At 39.1% G+C, this 25144-nt stretch overlaps 3 protein-coding genes across 3 annotated transcripts; 2 read left to right on the forward strand and 1 right to left on the reverse strand.

The window, feature by feature from the left end:
• The first annotated feature begins 12033 nt into the window (after positions 1-12033).
• Positions 12034-14910, forward strand: LOC148097808 (uncharacterized). The gene has a single exon (XM_087831765.1). The coding sequence runs from the start codon at positions 12078-12080 to the stop codon at positions 14637-14639; it is 2562 nt and encodes an 853-aa protein (XP_087687891.1). The 5' UTR covers positions 12034-12077; the 3' UTR covers positions 14640-14910.
• A 3169-nt stretch (positions 14911-18079) lies between these two features.
• On the forward strand, positions 18080-23689 carry LOC102784752 (UDP-glucuronosyltransferase 1A1-like). Its single transcript, XM_087831345.1, has 8 exons — positions 18080-18097; positions 18548-18675; positions 18762-18855; positions 18990-19115; positions 19190-19277; positions 19371-19590; positions 20521-20544; positions 23488-23689. Exons 1-8 carry the CDS (start codon positions 18080-18082, stop codon positions 23687-23689), a joined length of 900 nt encoding a protein of 299 aa, XP_087687471.1.
• On the reverse strand, positions 21559-23615 carry LOC102786900 (peroxisomal trans-2-enoyl-CoA reductase-like). Its single transcript, XM_035912991.2, has 8 exons — positions 23349-23615; positions 22926-23059; positions 22684-22849; positions 22522-22603; positions 22283-22379; positions 22091-22201; positions 21760-21871; positions 21559-21671 (listed from the first exon to the last, which is right to left on the reverse strand). Exons 1-8 carry the CDS (start codon positions 23458-23460, stop codon positions 21601-21603), a joined length of 885 nt encoding a protein of 294 aa, XP_035768884.1. The 5' UTR covers positions 23461-23615; the 3' UTR covers positions 21559-21600.
• Positions 23690-25144: the final 1455 nt, after the last annotated feature.

A 25144-nucleotide genomic window follows, 5' to 3' on the forward strand; every position in this document is an offset into this window, starting at 1 on the left:
CAAAACCTTCACTTTTTTTAACAGTTTTACTCTTTGAATATTTTTCATTTCTTACAATCAGAATTCTCCAATAGATTTGTAGAAGAAAATTATTTTCTTTCAGGCATCACCAACTGAACCTGTTATGTTAACGTCTCAATCTCCAGCCTAACCTCATTGAATTTTGCTTAGCAAAGTACTTTTCAGCTCTAATAATTAGTAAGATTATATTTCTTATCATCTGTTGGTCGTCTGACCTGATAAACTTCAATGAACATTATGACACAGGAGTGATTGTCTCTAAAAATGGGCTCCTGCACGCTTGCAGACATTTTTCCATCACAACTTATGGATGATGAAGGATTTGATTAAAGCTGTGAAACATTACTGATAAACTTCATGTGATGTTACATTAAAGCCAATTTTCTATTAAAATCAGGGACTTTTCTAACTGACCTCTGACCTTTGAGCAGTAGTGTGTACTGTATGCTTGTATGTAACTGTATCTGACCTGGATTTTATCACCAGTTTCAAATAAGAATCTTATTTAAAGACTGTCTTTCAATACAAATGAAGTTAAACTTTATCGAGGCTGATGGTAAACTGTCCCTAACAAGTCCACTTTATTGCGTGCTCATTGACTTTCTCCTATCAGAGCTGTTTAACAAGCCCACTTTATACATGCTTATTAATCTATCACGCTTATCAGTGGCTCATGGTTGCTTAAAGCCTATGTCTGAACTTGACCACAGAGGCAGAGCATCATTCAATCTTGGCAGCAGCTCCAGGATGACAAACTCCACTTTCTCTGCATCAAGACAGCTCATAACTTTTTAACAGTCTCTCCTGATAGTCTCATATCATCTGCTCTAATCAATAACCATACACTATCATTACAATGTAGACTACAGCTCAAAAGTCTGAGGTGAATTAGAAATGTCTTGTTTTCAGAATAGACTCAAATTTGGTTTCAGATTGAATCACAGCAATTTATCAAAATAATCATATAAATGTTTAATATTAACACTGATCACAAATCATGAATGATTTTTAATAGAATATCTACAGAGGTGTTCAGAGACCCATTTTCAGCAATAATCCCTCCTGTGTTCAGTGGTACATTGTCTTATCTAATGCAAGCTTAACACATTAAAGCCTAACTTATCACTCAAAACAGCTTTTTAAAGATTTTTGCACAAACTGAAACTATTGTGGTGATTAAAGAAACAATAAATGTGTCTGGATCATCCCAGTGTTTGTTTTTAACCTCATGAAACCAAGTTTCCATTTTCCTCTAAAGGGGCTGCAACACCCAGCTGCACAAAACCTTCACTTTTTTTAACAGTTTCACTCTTTGAATATTTTTCATTTCTTACAATCAGAATTCTCCAATAGATTTGTAGAAGAAAATTATTTTCTTTCAGGCATCACCAACTGAACCTGTTATGTTAACGTCTCAATCTCCAGCCTAACCTCATTGAATTTTGCTTAGCAAAGTACTTTTCAACTCTAATAATTGGTAAGATTATATTTCTTATCATCTGTTGGTCGTCTGACCTGATAAACTTCAATGAACATTATGACACAGGAGTGATTGTCTCTAAAAATGGGCTCCTGCACGCTTGCAGACATTTTTCCAACTTATGGATGATGAAGGATTTGATTAAAGCTGTGAAACATTACTGATAAACTTCATGTGATGTTACATTAAAGCCAATTTTCTATTAAAATCAGGGACTTTTCTAACTGACCTCTGACCTTTGAGCAGTAGTGTGTACTGTATGCTTGTATGTAACTGTATCTGACCTGGATTTTATCACCAGTTTCAAATAAGAATCTTCTTTAAAGTCTGTCTTTCAATACAAAATAAGTTAAACTTTATCAAGGCTGATGGTAAACTGTCCCTAACAAGTCCACTTTATTGCGTGCTCATTGACTTTCTCCTATCAGAGCTGTTTAACAAGCCCACTTTATACATGCTTATTAATCTATCACGCTTATCAGTGGCTCATGGTTGCTTAAAGCCTATGTCTGAACTTGACCACAGAGGCAGAGCATCATTCAATCTTGGCAGCAGCTCCAGGATGACAAACTCCACTTTCTCTGCATCAAGACAGCTCATAACTTTTTAACAGTGTCTCCTGATAGTCTCATATCATCTGCTCTAATCAATAACCATACACTATCATTACAATGTAGACTACAGCTCAAAAGTCTGAGGTGAATTAGAAATGTCTTGTTTTCAGAATAGACTCAAATTAGGTTTCAGATTGAATCACAGCAATTTATCAAAATAATCATATAAATGCTTAATATTAACACTGATCACAAATCATGAATGATTTTTAATAGAATATCTACAGAGGTGTTCAGAGACCCATTTTCAGCAATAATCCCTCCTGTGTTCAGTAGTGATGGGATTTCCGGCTCTTTTTAGAGATCCGGCTCTTTCGGCTCTGAACCGGTTCTTCAGCTTGTTTTGTTGCTTTAATTATTTAATCATTAACACTAATATAAAATTATGCAGAAAAGGAATTACTAATGTAAAAGAAAGTGGTTTTATTTATATATGTTTATATATAGCCCCTAGAGACAAAGCACGTACAAACTCCAAAACACATTTCTAGCGTTTACTGAACTTCCAAAACAGAGCTACCCAGATCACTTAAATTACACAATTGAAAGCATGTGTGTATCGTTTGTGTATTTATAGACAAGCACTCATATTTATTCAAATAATTAAAAAAAAAAAAAAAAAGTTCATTTACCTGTTACTACCACACACCAAATCCGGTTGTTGATACTTCCTGGCTTGTGTAGCCACTAGGTAACAAAAACTCAACACTGCGCCCTGCATCCTGGAGCACTTCTGTTGTCTTTTGTACGTGATTCTGAGATTGTACGTGTTTTGGAGTTTGTACATGCTTTGTCTCCAAGGGCCACCGTAAATATACTTTATTTATTCACTCCACATAAAATGTAATAAATAAATCATATAATACAAAAAACAACTATTTACATTTTAAACTTTTAACTATTTAAATTTTCAGCTTTTTCCTTTTAAACAAATTTAACGTGAAACAACACAAAACACTGCAAACCACAACACAATTAAATATAAATTAAAATATTAAAACAAAAAGAAGATGCACATTCTCTGTCATATGGGCCTGCATGATTTTTGAATCCTTTATCATCTGCAACTGAAACTAGTGGATGATTACTATACCTTTCTAATGTGAAGTTGTTGCCCCTCGCTCTCTTTCTCTCTGGCTCTGTTCCTGCCTACTGCGAGTGTAACTAATGCCCCTCCTCCCTCTGCCCAGCGCAAAGTACAGGCCGCGCGCGGAGTTTAGCGGAAAAAAGGGCGAGAGAGAGGGTGAGAGAAAGGAAAAAAAACCCCTCACGGCTCCCAATAAAGAGCCGGCTCGCGTGGTTCACTTCAAAGACCCGGCTCTAAGAGCCATTTCGTTCGCGAACGACCCATCACTAGTGTTCAGTGGTTCATTGTCTTATCTAATGCAAGCTTAACACATCAAAGCCTAACTTATCACTCAAAACAGCTTTTTAAAGATTTTTGCACAAACTGAAACTATTGTGGTGATTAAAGAAACAATAAATGTGTCTGGATCATCCCAGTGTTTGTTTTTAACCTCATGAAACCAAGTTTCCATTTTCCTCTAAAGGGGCTGCAACACCCAGCTGCACAAAACCTTCACTTTTTTTAACAGTTTTACTCTTTGAATATTTTTCATTTCTTACAATCAGAATTCTCCAATAGATTTGTAGAAGAAAATTATTTTCTTTCAGGCATCACCAACTGAACCTGTTATGTTAACGTCTCAATCTCCAGCCTAACCTCATTGAATTTTGCTTAGCAAAGTACTTTTCAACTCTAATAATTAGTAAGATTATATTTCTTATCATCTGTTGGTCGTCTGACCTGATAAACTTCAATGAACATTATGACACAGGAGTGATTGTCTCTAAAAATGGGCTCCTGCACGCTTGCAGACATTTTTCCATCACAACTTATGGATGATGAAGGATTTGATTAAAGCTGTGAAACATTACTGATAAACTTCATGTGATGTTACATTAAAGCCAATTTTCTATTAAAATCAGGGACTTTTCTAACTGACCTCTGACCTTTGAGCAGTAGTGTGTACTGTATGCTTGTATGTAACTGTATCTGACCTGGATTTTATCACCAGTTTCAAATAAGAATCTTCTTTAAAGTTTGTCTTTCAATACAAAATAAGTTAAACTTTATCAAGGCTGATGGTAAACTGTCCCTAACAAGTCCACTTTATTGCGTGCTCATTGACTTTCTCCTATCAGAGCTGTTTAACAAGCCCACTTTATACATGTTTATTAATCTATCACGCTTATCAGTGGCTCATGGTTGCTTAAAGCCTATGTCTGAACTTGACCACAGAGGCAGAGCATCATTCAATCTTGGCAGCAGCTCCAGGATGACAAACTCCACTTTCTCTGCATCAAGACAGCTCATAACTTTTTAACAGTGTCTCCTGATAGTCTCATATCATCTGCTCTAATCAATAACCATACACTATCATTACAATGTAGACTACAGCTCAAAAGTCTGAGGTGAATTAGAAATGTCTTGTTTTCAGAATAGACTCAAATTAGGTTTCAGATTGAATCACAGCAATTTATCAAAATAATCATATAAATGTTTAATATTAACACTGATCACAAATCATGAATGATTTTTAATAGAATATCTACAGAGGTGTTCAGAGACCCATTTTCAGCAATAGTCCCTCCTGTGCTCAGTAGTGATGGGATTTCCGGCTCTTTTTAGAGATCCGGCTCTTTCGGCTCTGAACCGGTTCTTCAGGTTGTTTTGTTGCTTTAATTATTTAATCATTAACAATAATATAAAATTATGCAGAAAAGGAATTACTAATGTAAAAGAAAGTGGTTTTATTTATATATGTTTATATATAGCCCCTAGAGACAAAGCACGTACAAACTCCAAAACACATTTCTAGCGTTTACTGAACTTCCAAAACAGAGCTACCCAGATCACTTAAATTACACAATTGAAAGCATGTGTGTATCGTTTGTGTATTTATAGACAAGCACTCATATTTATTCAAATAATTAAAAAAAAAAAAGTTCATTTACCTGTTACTACCACACACCAAATCCGGTTGTTGATACTTCCTGGCTTGTGTAGCCACTAGGTAACAAAAGCTCAACACTGCGCCCTAGCATCCTGGAGCACTTCTGTTGTCTTTTGTACGTGTTTTGGAGTTTGTACGTGTTTTGGAGTTTGTACGTGTTTTGGAGTTTGTACGTGCTTTGTCTCTAAGGGCCACCGTAAATATACTTTATTTATTCACTCCACATAAAATGTAATAAATAAATCATATAATACAAAAAACAACTATTTACATTTTAAACTTTTAACTATTTAAATTTTCAGCTTTTTCCTTTTAAACAAATTTAACGTGAAACAACACAAAACACTGCAAACCACAACACAATTAAATATAAATTAAAATATTAAAACAAAAAGAAGATGCACATTCTCTGTCATATGGGCCTGCATGATTTTTGAATCCTTTATCATCTGCAACTGAAACTAGTGGATGATTACTATACCTTTCTAATGTGAAGTTGTTGCCCCTCGCTCTCTTTCTCTCTGGCTCTGTTCCTGCCTACTGCGAGTGTAACTAATGCCCCTCCTCCCTCTGCCCAGCGCAAAGTACAGGCCGCGCGCGGAGTTTAGCGGAAAAAAGGGCGAGAGAGAGGGTGAGAGAAAGGAAAAAAAAACCCTCACGGCTCCCAATAAAGAGCCGGCTCGCGTGGTTCACTTCAAAGACCCGGCTCTAAGAGCCATTTCGTTCGCGAACGACCCATCACTAGTGTTCAATGGTTCATTGTCTTATCTAATGCAAGCTTAACACATTAAAGCCTAACTTATCACTCAAAACAGCTTTTTAAAGATTTTTGCACAAACTGAAACTATTGTGGTGATTAAAGAAACAATAAATGTGTCTGGATCATCCCAGTGTTTGTTTTTAACCTCATGAAACCAAGTTTCCATTTTCCTCTAAAGGGGCTGCAACACCCAGCTGCACAAAACCTTCACGTTTTTTAACAGTTTCACTCTTTGAATATTTTTCATTTCTTACAATCAGAATTCTCCAATAGATTTGTAGAAGAAAATTATTTTCTTTCAGGCATCACCAACTGAACCTGTTATGTTAACGTCTCAATCTCCAGCCTAACCTCATTGAATTTTGCTTAGCAAAGTACTTTTCAACTCTAATAATTAGTAAGATTATATTTCTTATCATCTGTTGGTCGTCTGACCTGATAAACTTCAATGAACATTATGACACAGGAGTGATTGTCTCTAAAAATGGGCTCCTGCACGCTTGCAGACATTTTTCCATCACAACTTATGGATGATGAAGGATTTGATTAAAGCTGTGAAACATTACTGATAAACTGCATGTGATGTTACATTAAAGCCAATTTTCTATTAAAATCAGGGACTTTTCTAACTGACCTCTGACCTTTGAGCAGTAGTGTGTACTGTATGCTTGTATGTAACTGTATCTGACCTGGATTTTATCACCAGTTTCAAATAAGAATCTTCTTTAAAGTCTGTCTTTCAACACAAATGAAGTTAAACTTTATCAAGGCTGATGGTAAACTGTCCCTAACAAGTCCACTTTATTGCGTGCTCATTGACTTTCTCCTATCAGAGCTGTTTAACAAGCCCACTTTATACATGCTTATTAATCTATCACGCTTATCAGTGGCTCATGGTTGCTTAAAGCCTATGTCTGAACTTGACCACAGAGGCAGAGCATCATTCAATCTTGGCAGCAGCTCCAGGATGACAAACTCCACTTTCTCTGCATCAAGACAGCTCATAACTTTTTAACAGTGTCTCTCTGTCCTCATACTTCTATACATTCTTCTGTAATAGATAATTATATGCTATCATTGTAATCAATCTACACTACAGCTCAAAAGTTTGAAGTCAGTTTTCACCTGGTTTATAATCATGTGATTCGTCCACACATTAGTGTCTAAAAAAACGCTCATTTTTATCTGTGTCTGTCATCAAAATTTGAGTTGATTGCAATCTCTCCCTAACAAGTTCACTTTATTGCGTGCTCATCAATCTCCTCTACAGCTCAGCTAACTGAAGTCAGTTAGAAACGTCTTTTTATCTAAAAAAAAAAACAAGATTCTTTTTTATATTTTGTAAATTGGTTTTGAATGCAAATAAATATAATTGCTTAAAACTTGCATTGATCACCAATTATGATTAATGTTTGATAAAATATTTGCTGGTGTGTGGATTACAACAATAATAGCGAGTGTGCAGATTATATTACCTTCCCTCAGTTTATCACATTAAATCTCATCTTACTAGTGACCCAGCAGTTTTTCCAAATACAGCTGCACTAACAACATCATTTTTTCAAGTAATATAAAAATCATTTTTATATATTACCTTTTTAAACATTCCAGTTTTTTCTTTCTAATGTCATTAAATCAAGTTTGCACATTTGTATAACAACATTTGGACGTCCAGATCTTTTTAGCTTTCAGTTTTTTCTCAGTGTCACACATGGATTAGTTTTCGTCTCTTTCAATAGGAAAGTCAAATTTTCAGACCTTAAAGCAATCTTTGTTTCTTTCAATCATTCTAATATTTTTAATCTCCTGTAATATAATTGCAGTTAACCAGAGCTTAGCTACTCTGATCTACAGTGATTTTGGGGGTTTGGATTTGTTTTTCACAGGTGCAGAGCCTTTTTCTACAAAATTCCGAATAAACTGCATTTTTTTAAAAATACCATTAACCATGTAGACTGACAAGTAACTAACCATGTAACATAGTGATCAGTAGAGAAGAAAGAAAATAACCCATTTCAACATTTCTAGTTCAGATCAAAATTATTGATCTGATTAAGGAAACAGTAAATTTGGCCACATTATTGTCCTGATCCTCCAGTTTTCCCTTTCCAATGTGACTAAATAAAATTCAACTGTTTTTTTAAATAAAAGCAGATGCACATCCATATATTTCTTACAGTAAGAATCTTCCAACAACCTTTCAAAAGAAACATTTTTAGTCTTTCCTCAATTTTGAGAGTAACTGAAGCCACAAACCTGAAGCTCGAGACCCCAAACTAACCAAATTTAATGTTTCCTTAATCAGCACAGTAATTTTTAACTCTTTGTGTGTTATGTTTACTCACAGTTTTGATGCTTGCTTCTTCGACTTGATCCACGATTAGCTCTTCACCATCGCTCTGCTGTTTTCTCTCTCCTCGTGCTTCTCCTTCATGCGTCCTGTCCTCAAATATAATCCAACCTGCCTCCTTGTTTCCTCCTTGACTTGTATTAGCAAAATTTCCAGTTAAATTAAGAGAAATCCAGAAAAGTTTTCCTGCTTCAAAAGCTCTTCCAGTTGCCTGTCTTCTTGTCCTCCTTTAAATGTGCATTTTTCTACATTTGTATTTATTTGACTTCATATTGCCATGACAACATAGCACAGAGCATCATGGTAGATTAAGGCAGGGGGTTCTGTCCTCTGCAGAAATGCTGGTGTTCCATAGTGATGTAAAAGTATGTTAATAATCTTTAAACAGACACTCACTGATCCTGTAAGAGCAGGAATTTAACTGCAAACCCTCACAGTCCCCATCAGCATAGCTGGACTGGCCATCGGGCATACCGGGCATTTGGCCGGTGGCCCGATGGTAATTTTTTGTTTTAAATGGGCCGATGTTTTGTTGTTGTTGTTGTCTTTTTTTTGTAACCGTGTAAACAGTGAAAGGTGGGGATTGGACAGGTGCTGGCAGACGTGTAAAAATAACTCAATTGTTTGGTAGTAGCTATGGTGGAGCTTTCGCAGATTCAGTAAAATTAGCAAGTGGTGGAGGCCAGCAGGTGGATGGGGGAAAGGGGAGGCGGACAGACCCAAGGCAGCCGCTGGTCCAACTGTCAGGTGAACTGAACTTCAGGTAAGAAGTTATGACCTGCAGTCTATCTGGGTCAGATATAAACCAAGTTTTGGTGTAGTTTATTTTCGTTGTACTAACTTTTTACAGTCAGTTACAATAACTCGTACTGTGTACTAGCTAGCATGACGGAGTTTCTATACAGTTGGGTGGGTGCTATGATGTTACTGGTGAACTTTATTTTATTCATATGGTTAGTTAGTAGAGTTGCCTACCATCCTGTAAAAAACGGGTATGGGGCGCCGTTTGTAAAGTGAAACATGCTGAAATTAACGGCAACATTTTTCCACATTTAGCTCAAAACAAGTCCTTTTTTTACAACATTTAGTAAAATATTTGTAACTTTTCATATTTAAAACAGAATTTTAAATGTTAAATATAAATGTTAAATATTCAATCTAAATGTTAAATGTTAAATCTAAATATTATATTTAAATCTAAATGTTAAATGTTAAATCTAAATATTATATTTAAATCTAAATCTAAATGTTAAATCTAAATGTTTAGGCTAACATGCAAATTTATCGCACGGATCAGCGGAAATACCAAAATAAAAGCTTTCCGAAAACCACTGGTGCAAAAGTGTGCCGGTAGTGGTAGTAATGATAACAGCAAATCCTTATTTGCCTAGTATCATGTTTTATGTTGTTAATACTCCTAGACTGTAGGGGGAGCTAGAAAGCCAGGGGAAGTTACCTCGGAGTAGACTGTGATGGCGAAGCTTTGTTTACATGTGAACCACAGTTCGATAAAATACCTTCTCTTCAAGTAATGGTGTCATTCTTAAGAACCCACAACAACATAAAGAAACAAGACAGTGGTCAGACACGTTCTCACTCCCTAAGCGTAATAATTTTAATTTTAATTTAATAATTGTCAACATTTTATGCTTTCGGGTACCCAACACGTTCCTAAATGACGGCATCGGAAAAAGGAGAGCACATGAGAACCGTTTGGACTCAATCTACACATGTTCGTTCATTTTCTAAAAAACTTTGGAAAACACTATTTTACGTCATTTAACTGCTAGTCAAGGTTAGGGATAAGGTTAGGTTTAGGGCTGGAACGTCTATTATGGCGGGACCGTCATTCCACTGGAATTCAGCCATAACCCGGAGCCGACCATGAGAAAGCACGTCCGGCGATTTAGCTAAAAAAACATCGGAAGATCCGTTTTGACGGCTATCCAAAGGTTCAGCAGTAGTGCACTCTTAGCAGCTGCAGTCTCCACTTCACAATCGCTGCAGCACATGTCCAGCAAAATCGCTGGACATGCTCGTAGGCAAGAAGTGAAGCAGCACATGGCGGGAAGAAGTGAGGGGGAGAGCAGACACAATTTTGCACCGGAGGTTTTCGGGAAGCTTTTATTTTGGTATTTCAGTTGATGCGTACAATAAATTTGCATGTTAGCCTAAATATTTAGTTTTCTGTAACATTTACATTTAACATTTAGATTTAAATATAATATTTAGATTTAACATTTAGATTTAAATATAATATTTAGATTTAACATTTAACATTTAGATTTAACTTTTAACATTTAGATTTAACATTTAACATTTAGATTTAAATATAATATTTAGATTTAATATTTAACATTTAGATTTAATATTTAACATTTAGATTTAAATATAATATTTAGATTTAATATTTAACATTTAGATTTAATATTTAACATTTGATGAAAAGTTACAAATATTTTACTAAATGTTGTAAAAAATTACTCGAAAAAACATGTTTTAGGTAAGGTTTTGAGCTAAATGTGGAAAAATGTTGCCTTTAATTTCAGCATGTTTCACTTTACAAACGGCGCCCCATATTTGTAGACCTGTTGACAGGGAAAGAACTGCGAGTGCGACTGCCTTTAGAAGAATTGGACATACTGCTGGAAAACTGAGCACACTCTTAATTCAAGTGTGTGTTCAAATTGTCAAATTTGATGGGAAGAAAAGGATAAGCACAAAGGCAAACTCGACACATATACAGCTGCAGTAATTTGAGCAAAGAGCTGGGTTTTGGTTTTTTGGAGGGGGTTTTGTATAAAGTGACACAAAATGCTTTAATTGCCACAACAAACCACGAAAACTGTATTCCCTTTTACTTGATATTGTCAATAAATACAAGATTGATCTATGTGACATGCCTTAAAAAAACGAGTAAAATTGACAGTGTTTATACCGGAAGTTGTTACATTCCAACTTATTAAGAAAAACTCTGTGGAAGTGAGAAAGGAAAACGCTGCCACTCGGCATATTACCATGTTGCCACCTCTTAAAGAGTTTTTAATATTTTTTTTAATCATAATAAATCAAGTAAGGATTATATTTTCTTTTCTTTGTTAAAACATACTGGACTGCGGAGTAAATGGGGACAATTTTGCAGGATAAAAAAAAGACGAACTCTGCTGTGTTTCCGAGTAACCGTGTTATGGAGAGAAAAAGAGCAACAAAATTCAAAGTGCGGCCGACATGACCGCAGCCGAACACGTGAGAGCTCACTGGACCAGTTTCTCATTGATTCACAAGTCCAAATATTTAGGAAGACATCCCTCTTTTTATGTATTCTCCTTTGAACTTGTACAGTATCTTAACTCAATTAAGAACTCCACTAACCCAAAAGCTATAAAAACTATTGGTGTTTGTGGAAAAAATTAAGATATTTCAATCACTTTATTCTTTGGCTTGATCAGTTACTTTCCCCCTAGCATATTTATATTGTTGTTTCTGAATACTGTTCTTGTATTTGTTTATCTATGCATACAATTCTTTTGTAAGTACAACACCATTATTGTGGTACTGTTTAATTCAATTTTGTATTGTACTGATGTTTAAATAAAGGTTTGAGAAAAAAACAGTTTTCTTCTGCCATGCGCACCCGAGTTACGAGCTTAACGCGGGCGTTTGCGCATGCGCGAATTCTCGTGCATTCGAACGACTTACCTCATAGAAGGTTTTGATGTGTTACGTCAAAGAAGTCCTTTAATGTGGTTTTCCTTTGATCCGGGAAAGTCCTTAAATAGGAGCCAAGCTCAGTCAAAAAGTTATCACTACCAGATACCCCCTCGACAGTAGTTACATGTCAAACTTACCACGCTCTTTCAATTCAGAAAGTTTAGCATTTCAGGAAGATTTTAACAGAGAGAATCCGTGTGAAATAACAATGTCTGCAACACAGGATTATAATACTCAAACCTCACTGGTCGTATCACCAGATGAGCTGTTACCGATTATCGATAACGCCTTCAACAAACTCGATGATGTACAGTGGACTTTAATAGAAAATGGAGCTTGGGATTCTGATATTCAAGCAGTTTTGGCTGATATGATTTCTGAAATCATACAGATCACCTCAGCCAACATTTTGAGACGTGCTCTTCCCGTCATTCAGAGCGATGCATCTGCAGAAATAGAAACAAATCCATCATTTGGTGACTCCATCTCAATCACTATTGCAAACCTGCTCAATATCCCAAAGCAGATATGTGGCAGTGCTAAAAAGCTGACAAAGATGGTTGAGGAGGAGATTTCAAATAAGGTCAAATATATAGTCGCCCTGGTCAGAGAGCACTTTAATTTACCATCAGACCCCGCTGTTTACGTCAGTGGGGCAATTCGGAATATTAGAAAACTGCGAGTCATGGTTTCTCATGCTCTCTCATGCTTGAAAAGATATGCAAGTAAACTGAAATGCCCGTGCATGGAAAAGGAAAGTGATTCAAGTAAGTCTGAGTCCAGCAAAGATAGCATTGAGTCCAGCATCTCAGTCAAATCAGCCACCCAGGAGGTTAGTGAGATTCTGACCAAATGGTGTCAAGATTCAGATTTTACAGATGATGAATTATCGGATGATGACAGCGATATGGAAATTGAGCCACCCGCTAAAATAGAGCAACTTTCAGAAAAGAAAGAAAGTTCAGAAAGTGGCGAATGTGCAGAAGCTGAAAGGCAGGCAGAAAGTATTCCACCTGAGACTCCAGTAGAAAAAATTGCAGCTGACATTGTCAATATTATACTTGACAATCTCCAGTGCACTGACACTGATTATTCGTGTCACAGTGAGAAATGTACCTCACCCAAATCTGGATTCAACGGGGGAATCATCTTTGATAAAGTGAGAGACTTTTTTACCTCACGTGCTCGTTCCGCACCGCAAAAATCACGCAAACTGCATTTTTCCAAGATTGCAGGAAAACATTTTGAAAAGATGAAAGGGGAGCTGAAAACAACAGTGAAGAAGAGCAAAGACTATTTTATTAGTCTGTCAAAGGTAACCCACTCCCCTGAAACTGAGAGAATGGGTTCCCACGACAGTATGAGTGTCAGCCTCCCAGGTTCAGCATGCGAAACTCCTCGTTCAAATTCTAGCATGTCTGTCCGTGCCCCTTCTAGAAGCTCATCTACTCTGGGAAACATGATAAAATCTGCTACTCCAACTAGCTTTAATGTCATCAAATCTGAAATTAGTGACATATACAGCGAGTTCACAAAAGAGAAAGAACATGACATTATCCAAGAAAGGCTTGAAAACATTAAAATAAGCGAGAAAGTGAAGAATTTCTCGAGAGAATTGACAGAGAAACTGTACGACCATTTAATGATAAGTCGTATATACCAAATTCCCACAACTGTTATGGGTAGAAGTCTATCAGACTCCGTCATCTCCAAGACACCACAGCAAGTAGCTGAATCGAGAGTTTTCTTTTCTCCTGAAGTCCTCTATGTAATCATAGAAGACGCAGTTGGAAAGTTTTTGCAAAAGATTCTGCTTTTGGTTGATGGTGAAACAATAGATGAAATTGTTCAGAGCGAAAAAGTGTCTGATGCTGTTGAAGAGATCCAAAAGGTCATTGCAAAGGGACAGAAACGGGCAAGAGACACAGAATCAGACTATTCTCAGAAAAGTGTCAGAGAATCTAAAAAACCCTGTCCTTCTAGACCAGCGTCTCTGGAAAAGCAGGTCAAGTCACCAGAGAAACGCTCAACATCCTCTTGTTCAAGTTCAACACCAGTTCTCGAGAGGATGGAGGAGGAAATGTCTGGAAAGTCAGAGGACAGATTCTCAGAGGACATACCCTCGGAAAAGTCTGAGGAGAAATTCTTGTCTGAGGAGCAAACCTCAGAAAAGTTAGAGGAAAAACTGTCTGAAATGTCTAAAGAGAAACCCTCAGAAAAGTTGGAGAAAAAGATCTCAGAAGTGTCAGTGTCATCTCAGGCAGCATCCGAGAACCTTGCCATGTGTCTTATAGCTAGACTCGTGGCTCAGTACAAAAAGAGCCTAAAAAAGCCGCTTTCATTACCTAACAAAACTTTAGGAGACATCATTGAACATCTCAACAACTTGGTACAACCTGAAATCAGCATTGAGGAGTCTATAACAAATCTGGACAAGAATGTGAGTCAATTGACCAAAAAAATGTTTAAAGGACTCGTCAAGGAGTTTGGCTCCACAGAACAGGTCATGAATGCTGCTTTTGCAAGTGATAGTTCATTTGATGAGGCTATTTTGAAGCATTTGAAAATCAATTTGGGTGTCCTCACAAGTCCTCCACAAAAGTCCAGAATTGCCAGGTTCTTTGCAGCAGTGGGAAGAGCTATTATGTATCCCTTCAGATGCTGTTTTAAGGGCAGCGATGACTAAAGACCTTGACTTTTCCACTGCCTTGCTTCAAATCAAAATTCCTAAAAGTCTTTACAGTTTTCCTAAAAAACCATTATATCTTCACTGTGTCTCCTTTGTGTTTTCCATCGTACCCAGCCAGCCGCAGCAGATGGCTGCCCCTACATGAGTCTGGTTCTGCTGGAGGTTTCTGCTTTTTAGAGCAGTTTTTCCTCCCCACTGTCGCCAAGTGCTTGCTCATAGGGGATCATTTGATTGCTGGAATTTTCTAAAGATGGTGTTTTGAACTGTAAGGTGGAGGTCCTACAGGCGGTCCTACAGGCCTTACAGTTCAAAACACCTTCGGGAGACTTTTTAGTTAATTGGCACTAAAATTAAATAAAAAAAACAAAACAAATTAAAAACAAGTTGACTTTTGTTGTCTTTTCTTGATGTCAACCACAAATTAAAAAAGTGTAGCATATGTGTACTCTGGTCATCAGTACTTGTATTTTAATGTATTACAGTATAATTTGATATAGTGATCATTCTGTGACAAAACCAAACCTTCTGCTCAACTGTTCACAATAGAAAAGTTTAACGTTTATAATGATTGCTGTAAATTTTAGCTTCATATATCAGATACTTTCCTGTTTTCAAATATTGGTTTAATGTTAAGAGATATATTCTAAAACACTTCTTCAGCTGAGAATCAGAGAGGAGAAACACACAGTTTTACTTGTTGCTTAGCAAGGGCAGCTCTGAGCTCTCGCACGAGAGTGAGGGCTCAGGGACTCGCAGCTCTGAGACTGCCCTGGTCTTTATTTTATACATCAGTGGGTGTTTGTTCCTTACATTGGAATGTGGATGTGTGTGTGTGTGTGTGTGTGTGTGTGTGTGTGTGTGTGTGTATGTGAGATCAGGGTTTGTATATGGACGCAGTGCAGCTGTTCCCTGATCACCTGCAGGAGTTTGTAGACCTGTTGACAGGGAAAGAACTGCGAGTGTGACTGCCTTTAGAAGAATTGGACATACTGCTGGAAAACTGAGCACACACACAATCTTAATTCAAGTGTGTGTTCAAATTGTCAAATTTGATGGGAAGAAAAGGATAAGCACAAAGGCAAACTCGACACATATACAGCTGCAGTAATTTGAGCAAAGATCTGGGTTTTGTTTTGTTTTTTTGTATAAAGTGACACAAAATGCTTTAATTGCCACAACAGTTGTAGGGACCCACCAGTTGTAGCATGGGAGGTAGCCCAATAGCTGTAATGTAGTTCCGCAACTACAGTTTTTCAGGGTCGCTGAGTAGCTTGTGCTGTCTGAATAGTCTTTCAGTACCCTGTTAAGGTGTTCCACACCTCCGTTCACCTGAGGATGGTACACACTTGTCGTCATGTGATTAATGCAACGTTCAGTCAGAAAATAAGTAAAGGCAGTGGATGTGAACTGTGGACCATTAATGGTGGTAATGGTGCAGGGGTTTCCTTCACAGGCAAAAACAGAAGTAAGGAATGCAAGCAGTTGCAGTTGTGGCATTTGGGGTGAATGCAACTTCAGGCCACTTACTAAAATAGTCAGTAACAAACCTGCAGTCATAGGTCCCATGTTCAAATGGACCAACAATGTCGACCACAACATGTTTAAATGGACCTTCTGGAAACTTGATGAGTTGCAGTGGAGCGGGTGAAACAGTAGCCGTTTTATAACAAGCCTGGCAGGACGTGCAGAATTGTGTGGACAGTTTCATCTATGTGTGGCCAACAGCGCAGTTCTCTAAGGCGTCGTTTAGTGCGAACTATGCTTTCATGCTCTTCTAGGCTCTTGACTTCGTGACTCTGCTGCCAGTTCATTTCGGAAGAGGAAGTAAGGTTTGACTTCATCTAGAAGGGACTTTTTCACTTTCGAAAGAACGGTCAGTCTCAGTTTTGTTAATTTGGGGCAATCCTCACATTCTGCTTTAAAATCAAAAAGTGGAAGTGATGTTAAGAGAGGAGAGATTTCAGCTAGCTCTGTGATGAAATCCTGTTCAGCATCTTCAGCTGTGGTGTGCAGGGGAACACGTGACAGGCTGTTTGCCATGATATTCTGGCTTCCAGGACGATACTCCATGTTGTACTGGAAAAACATCAGTCTAGTTGACCAATGTGCAATCCTCCTGCCAGCTCTGTTCATCTCTTTAGTACTTAGCAGAGTGGTGAGAGCTTGATGATCTGTTCTTAGGGTAAATCGGTGTCCCCATATCTACGTCTTTCATCTTTTAACTGCCCATACTCAGGCGAGGGCCTCTTTTTTTATTGTTGAATATTTCCTCTCAGCTGGAGACAGGGTGCGGGAACCAAAAGCAACGACGCGCTCCATCATGTTGGCAGCATTGGGTTGTAGATTGCAAGTGCTGGGCTTTTCAGGAGCATTTCTTTCAGCTTATTTAAGCTTTCATTTGCTGCATCGGTCCATTATAGTTTAGCTATGTTATTTGTTCAAAGTAGCTGTCGCAGTGGCTCTACTACTGTTGCATAGTTTGGTAGAAATTTTCTGAACCATGAAGTTAAGCCTGCACCTTTGGTGCAGAAGCTTCAGAGATGCCAGTCAGGTGGTCTGGGTGAGGGTGCAAGCCCTCCTTTGAAATGACATGTCCCAGGAACAGAATATGTATCTGCCCGAATGAACTTTTACTGGATTTGCAGTGATCTGCAGACCAACATTGGTTAGACGCTGGAGAACAGCCTGTAGATGTTCATCGTGTTCTTCCTTGGAATGCCCGTACACTATAATGTCATCCAAGTAGTTCTGCACTCCTGGTAGATGTTTCAGAGCTGTGTGCATCATCTTCTCGAAGGCAGAGGGTGCTGAAGCAAGTCCGTAACACTGCGACTGTCAGGGTGAAGAGGCAGTTGATAAGCTCAGGTTAAACATTCTGGCTATAGTGTGTAGCACCAGCCAGTTTTGTGGACAAATCCTCCATATGAGGAAGTGAATGACCGTCCATTATTTCACTTTTATTAGGGTTCTCGCAGATCCATGCCAGGTCCTCTTTTTTGTATGTAAATTTCTCATCTATATTGTTAATCTTAAGTGCTTTAATCAGGTCAAGCTCCAACAAAGTGGTGGCCTTCCAAAATCTGATTCACATCCAACTCCCTGCATTGATGACATAGTTGAGCACCTTGGGAAGGCAAGATATCTAACAATAATAGACCTCTGCAAGGGTTATTGGCAGGTACCACTGACTGGGCACTCAAAAGAGCTGATTGCTTTCCGGACCCCGCAGGACTTGTTCCAGTTTAAAGTCGTGCCTTTTGGACTGCATGGTGCCCCAGCAACGTTCCATACACTGATGGATCAGGTACTGTCTGACATATCTGATTTTGCTGCAGTTTACCTTGATGAAATAGTCATGCTATTCCTTTAAGTATTATCTTCTTGGATGGGAGTTCATATTGGAAACGGACCACAAGACTCTTCAATGGATAGAGAAGATGAAGGATCACGGGATGGTACCTTGGAATCTAGCCATTTGGATTCACCATCAACCACATCTCCTGCAAGGATAATTGCTCTGGATTTCTTTGTTTTCTAAGTTATCTTAGTAGCAGCTGCTCAAAGTCCCTTTTGTTGATGAGCTAAGAAGTTGAAAAGGGGCAAAGCAAGACTATATGGAGGTTATACCACAACTGCGGATCATTGCGGGGTGGAATTGAACTTTAGTTTCCGTTAGTTTCTTGCGTGTTCTACCTCTTGTGGGCTCGTTAGCCACTATTTAAGTTTCCCCTTTGTCTCATTTAAGTAGGTCCGTTTGTTTGAGTTGGTAGTAGTGTTTGCTGCCTGCTCTTGACTGTGTGTGTGTGTGTGAGTGTGTGTGTGTGTGTGTGTGTGTGTGTGTGTGTGTGTGTGTGTGTGTGTGTATTGGTGCTGTATTATTGTCCTGTAATGCCTCTGACCCACAGGTGGCATTGGTGGAGCCGCTGTTTTGCAGACTGCTGTATTGGTGCTTTGACCACATAACCCGTGACTTCCTTGGAGAGAACGTGGGCGTGGCTGAAGTGCTTTCAGACTCTGATATCTGGCTGCTGAGGTAACACATGCAACGTCTGTGTATTGTTGACATTTGCTGCCTGTGTGAGTGTAAAAAACCAAAAAACTGTTGCTGTATTTAAACAGATATGACTTCACGCTGGATTTCCCACGCCCACTCATGCCCAATATTGTACTGGTTGGTGGAATCAATTGCAATGTGAAACATCCTCTGCCGCCAGTAAGACTTTATGAGTTTTAGACTCTAAATGCATTTATGAACATTCTGGTTGACACCACTTACCGTAAGACTGTAAGACCAATCAGGTAAGAGTGATAAATGCAAAGTACTTAAGCAAGTTTGTGTTTTGTCAGGATCTAGATTCCTGGGTGTCTGGAGAGCACGGGTTTGTAGTGTTCACTCTGGGCTCCATGGTGTCAGATCTGCCAGAGGAAATCACCTCTGTCTTTCTGGAGGCCTTCAGACAGATTCCACAGAAGGTATATCAGCATACAGCTTATCTTGTGTTATAAATAAATACAGCTAATCTTAATCTACAATAAAACTATGACAGGTCATATGGAGATACACTGGAAAGGTTCCTGACAATGTCCCGGAAAATGTGAAGATGATGAAATGGGTCCCGCAGAATGACCTGCTAGGTGTGTGTCTGCAGCAGCACATCCTGAAATGTGAAACACGCTGATGTGTCATATATCAAAATATCTGATATTTCTGCATGTTTTGTGTCTTAGCTCACCCGGGAGCCCGTGCATTCATCACTCACGCTGGCTCACATGGTCTGTTTGAGGGACTGTGTCACGCCGTTCCCATGCTGATGGTGCCACTGAGCGGGGACCAGCCGGACAACGCTGCGAGGATGGCCAGCAGAGGTGTAGGAATTGTGTTGAACATTTTAGACATTAATACAGAAACTCTTCTGAAGGGACTGAAGGAGGTCATCAATGACAGCAGGTGAGGGAGTCAGCAGACAGCTCACAATGTGATGTCTGTAGCTCTACATGATTCTTGTAATTTACCCAAAACCTTCCACTTCGGTCTACGAAACATTTTTCTCAAACAAGCAAGTCTTTAGTAAACAGGTGACAGTCGTGGGTATTTTTTATGGGACGTCAGGTGGTTGGGTGGGGTTCTATTTGCAGGACCACCGTGCACACACAAACATCTGAAGACTATGGTGACTTTCTATTTGAAAGTACTTAAATTATACGATCAAAACTGTTTTACTTCAGTATCTTTAGTCATTTTATATTTTTGGTTCATTGTTTTAGATTTAGGTTCTTATAAGGATGCAGGCTGGAAATCATATTTAATTTCATATACATTATTGAAGTGTAGATGGCTTTTGGGGTGTCTCATTTCACAAATGACTATTCTATGTGTAGTGATGATTGCAGCTACATGAGGGTGACTCCTTGGTGGTCACGCACACCAAAGAGTGTAACACTGGTCCTGAATTTCCTGTATTAGCACAGTCTGACTTTCATCATTTTTTCAAGCCTGAGCATCAGATACTCTTTTACTGATGTCCTCAGAAATGTCCTTTATTTGTGCCTCAGTGTATTTCTGAGTGTTTTGAATATCAGACTTGGACAGATCCCTGTGCTTTAAACTAAAACATGGTGCAGGCTTTCATACTTTCTCTCCTGATATGCAATGAGTGACTTTTTTCCTAAATAAATTAAAGTCTGTCATTTGTTCAACTGGGTTCATGTATCTAATTTTAGGACTCGTGTTAAACTTAATGGTGGTCACATTAATTGCAGAAAATAAAAAACTCTAACAAACCTTCACTGTACCATTTGTTCTTGAAAGAGAATTACATATGATTTAACTCAGCTTTTTGTCATTTTTAAAAACCTGCCCATTTATCTGTGTTTTCAGGTATAAAGAGAACGTGAAGAAGCTGTCAGATCTTCATAATGATTGTGTTTGTGTGTGTGTATTTTTTACTGGGGTTGCTGTAATATATGTTGTAATTGTAAACGACACAAAAATGCTATTTTCACTTCCTCGAACAAAGTTAACAGCGATTAACTACCTTTAAATAATTAACACATATTATCCCCCAATTAGTGGATAATATGTCAATTAAACCTCAACTTCACACATACGAGGAGGCAAGCAATACGTTAGCAAGAGTCGTTTTTCTGTTTGCATTTGCTCTAAAAGTTATTTTCAAACGCCCTTTTCCTGGTGAAAATATTGCTTTTTTGTCGCCTGCTGTAAGAGCGAAACTAAAACGCACACAGGCCAAAACTACGAGTTTGCAATCATCTACAAGCTGTCGAGAGCTTACTCCCATTTATAATAGTGGGGATCACATTCTTTGGTTTCTCAAGTACATTTAACACAATTCCCCAAGAACAGATGCAGGAAACCTTTGATACTACATGCTGTAACCCTCTAAAGTACAAAATATCTGCCAGTCCAAGAATCACATCAGTAACTAATCAGTAATTAGTTACTGATTACTTTTTTCAAGTAACTTGACCAACACTGGTCAGTACTAATGTCATTTCATATTCCTGTCAACTGCTGTAACAAAAGAAGTGCTAAATATGATATTAAGTATTTCCCATCTGTTTAATGTAATCAGGAATCTTTTAGAGTCTTTTATGAGATAATGAGTTCAAAACAGACACGGAGATGTTAAATAAATAAAAACACCCACAAGTGATATTGTTCTGTTTTACAGTTTTATTAAATTTTGCTCATAGACTTACTGACAAGAGCATTGGAAAGAAAAACAATATGTACATTTCAGCAGCTGGAATGTTACAAATCTTTACCTCTGGACACTTGTAGTGCTATTAATTACATACAGTTATGTGCAGATTCTTAATAATCAGTCACACACTACAAATACAGTGCTTGATAATGCTTGTGGCTTAGAGTCCACGATGCCTTTTGGCGTGGGGATTTTGTGCTCTCGCACGTCCCATGAGTGAATCAGAGTTTGCTTTATGGGTCGACCAGTTCATTCAGAGCATCCAGGTTCTCCCCCTCTGGAGCTTCAGGCCATGCACTGTGGTCTGGAGACAAACACAAGAATTTAGCTCCTCGTACTAAATCTAATATATACTGGGAAGACTACAGTGCAGTTGTGTTAGCTGTACGTACTCGGTATCTCCCACATGGACTTATACAAACTTTGTCCGGCATCGACCTTCAACGTGGCTCCAGAAATGTAGGAAGCAGCAGGAGAGAGCAGGAAACACACTGCAGATGAGACCTGGACAAAGACGGCAATTCAAAAATTGTTCAGTACAGCTGTGATTTAACCTTTCTCCTTCTATTGTATGGCTTCACAACTTCTTTATATCCTAATGCTGTTTATGGAGCACTGTGAGACCTTTGGGGTCTGGGTTCTTTTTTCGTTTTTCAGAATTAGAATTACTCCGACTTATATGTTAAAGTGATTCTGTCACAGACTTTTTTCTCTCTAACAAACCTCTTCGGGCACTCCCAGCCTCTTCGAAGGAGTGAATGGGACGGACATCTTGAAAAGATCTGGTCTATTCCCTTTATAGTTCTCCATCGCTGTTTTGGAAAAGATTTTACCCTGCAGCCAAACAGAGAGATGAAATTCATACGCATCTTGAAAAACTGAAACAAAACTGATTACGTGCTGAGCTGTACGCACAGGTGCAAGAGCGTTGATTCGGACCCCCGAGGCTGCCCACTCGATGGCGAGACTCTTAGTTAAGTTATCCACCGCTGCCCTCGCTGCTCCTGTGTGGCTGTCGGGGAGGAGGAGACACACCACGCAGCAGGCAAATATAATATAATACAATACAATATTTTATTTATTTATTTATTTACTTTTAGTTTTTAACTGTGTGACTTTGCAGGTTTGTGTGTGAATAATGAAACTGTTCTTACGCCGCGTCTGGGAAGCCGTTCCACATGTTGGCGATGATGCTGACGATGGCGCCTCCGTGCTCCTTCATCCATGCTGTGTAGACTGGAGGGGAGAACAATGACGGTCACGCTGAGAGACCAAACCACAAACACCAAAGCCTGTGTTATCTGTGCCCGGCTCACCCTCCTTGCAGCAGTGGAAGGTTCCTGTCAGGTTGGTGTCTACCACAGCCTTCCAGCCCTTAGAGGACATGTCTTCTGCAGGGCTTCTGAACTGACCTCCTCCGTTGTTCACCAGAAAGTCTATACGGCCATATCGCTTCAGCACTGATGACACAAGAGCCTTCACCTTCAAATGACAGAAAGACAAAAAGAAAATCAGCCACTTACACACTGAAACGAGCAGCAGATGCAGAGCTGCTCACCTCCTCCTCGCTGCGGATGTTACAGGGCAGAGCAGTGACACTTGCAGGACTGGAGGGAGGGATTTTCTGTCTCATCTCCCGAGCTGCTGCCTCCAGCCTGTCTGCCTTTCTGCTGGAGATCACCACACTGCAGCCTGAAGACCAACGAGTGAGCCACGAAAAACAATTACAGCACCTTCCAAAATAAAGCTTCGAGTCATTTTATTGTGAAACAACACTGGCAGCCACCAGATGTTTGGTGTTTCCAGCTGTTAGCGAACACTCACAGTCACACTTTCACAGTGTCCCTGCGCGCACTTGACCGCGGTCACTGGTGCGACTCTTACAGACTTGTTTGTAACTGTGTCGAAGTTCACTTGCTGTCACTCAGCTGCTCCTCACTTCAGACTCTTTGCGCTACAACAACTATTAGAACTCACTCACCCAGCTCCAGCAGCTCCGCAGAGATAGCTTTACCGATCCCGGTGCCTCCACCCGTCACTATTGCAACTTTATGCTTGAACAAGCCCGGTCGGAAAACACTGGAAGCCCCCATGCTTGTTGCGTGGTACCGCTGAGGAAGGCCGAGGGAGTCAGAATTTGTGATGCGGCATAAAGGAGCAAAGCAAGTCAAATCGGCTCTCCGTGAGCTCTACTGGTTCCAGTACTTCAGCCTGGATGTAATAGCACTGATGACTACTGTGGTCCATGTTTTAGTAATGCTGACCGCAAAATGTATGAAGCTGTGCTTCCGTAAAGTGAGACGAAAGTGGAAGCGTGAATAGGGACAGTTTTTTGCTGGAATTACTGTGATGTTGTAATTGTAACAAACCCAAAAATGCTGACATTGACGATTTTCACTTCCTCGGACAAAGTTAACAGCGATTAACTACCTTTAACTAGTTAATTAACATTATCACTGCATTACCTGCCTGGTTAAAATCACCGACCAATTAGTGGATAATATGTCAATTAAACCTCAACTTCACACATACGAGGAGGCAAGCATTACGTCAGCAAGAGGCGTTTTTCTGTTTGCATTTTCTCTAACATTTATTTTCAAACGCCCCTTCCCTGTCGCCTGCTGTAAGAGCGAAACTAAAACGCACACAGGCCAAAACTGCGAGTTTGTAATAATCTACATGCTGTCGAGAGCTTACTCCCATTTATAATAGTGGGGATCACATTCTTTGGTTTCTCAAGTGCAATTTACACAATTCACCAAGAACAGATGCAGGAAACCTTTGATACCACATGCTGTAACCCTCTATAGTACAACATATCTGCCAGGCAGAGAATCCCTTTTCACATATTATCATTATTAGTACTAATGCCAATTCATATTCCTGTCAACTGCTGTAACAAAAGAAGTGCTAAATATGATATTAAGTATTTCCCATCTGTTTAATATATAATTAGACATCTTTTAAGACTCTCTTATGAGATAATGAGTTCAAAACAGACACGAAGAGGTTAAATAAAACAAATAAAAAATACAAGTGATATTGTTCTGTTTTACAGTTTTATTAAATTTTGTTCAAAGACTTACTGACAAGAGCATTGGAAAGAAAAACAATATGTACATTTCAGCAGCTGGAATGTTACAAATCTTTACCTCTGGACACTTGTAGTGCTATTAATTACATACAATTGTGTGTAGATTCTTAATAATCAGTCACACACTACTAATACAGACTTTCTAACCAGGCCAGCACGGTGTGCTTAACAGTGTTTGTGGCTCAGAGTCCACGATGCCTTTTGGCATGGGGATTTCGTGCTCTCGTGCGTCCCATGAGTGAATCAGAGTTTGCTTTTTGGGTCGACCAGTTCATTCAGAGCATCCACGTTCTCCCCCTCTGGAGCTTCAGGCCATGCACTGTGGTCTGGAGACAAACACAAGAATTTAGCTCCTCGTATTAAATCTACTGTGAAGACTACAGTGCAGTCGTGTTAGAGAGCTATGTTTGTGAAGGTTCTCAGTCATCCAGGTCATCGTAGTCAAAGGAGCTTGCAAAGAAAAGCGTCTGGACTTCTTTAAGTTACTTGAAGACGTCTCACCTCTCATCCGAGAAGCTTCTTCAGTTCTAAGGTCAAATGGTGGAGAGTCCCAGATTTAAACCTAGTGGGAGTGTCCCCCCACACAGGGACAAAAGGACCCCCTGATGATCCTCTAATCGCCTGAGCCAAGGTGTGAAACTGGGTGCGGGTCCCAATCAGCCAGAGTTTCGGGTGAGCTCATT

Source organism: Neolamprologus brichardi, chromosome 18, assembly GCF_056152115.1.
Source record: "Neolamprologus brichardi isolate AB-2024 chromosome 18, ASM5615211v1, whole genome shotgun sequence".
NCBI classification, from domain to species: Eukaryota; Metazoa; Chordata; class Actinopteri; order Cichliformes; family Cichlidae; genus Neolamprologus; species Neolamprologus brichardi.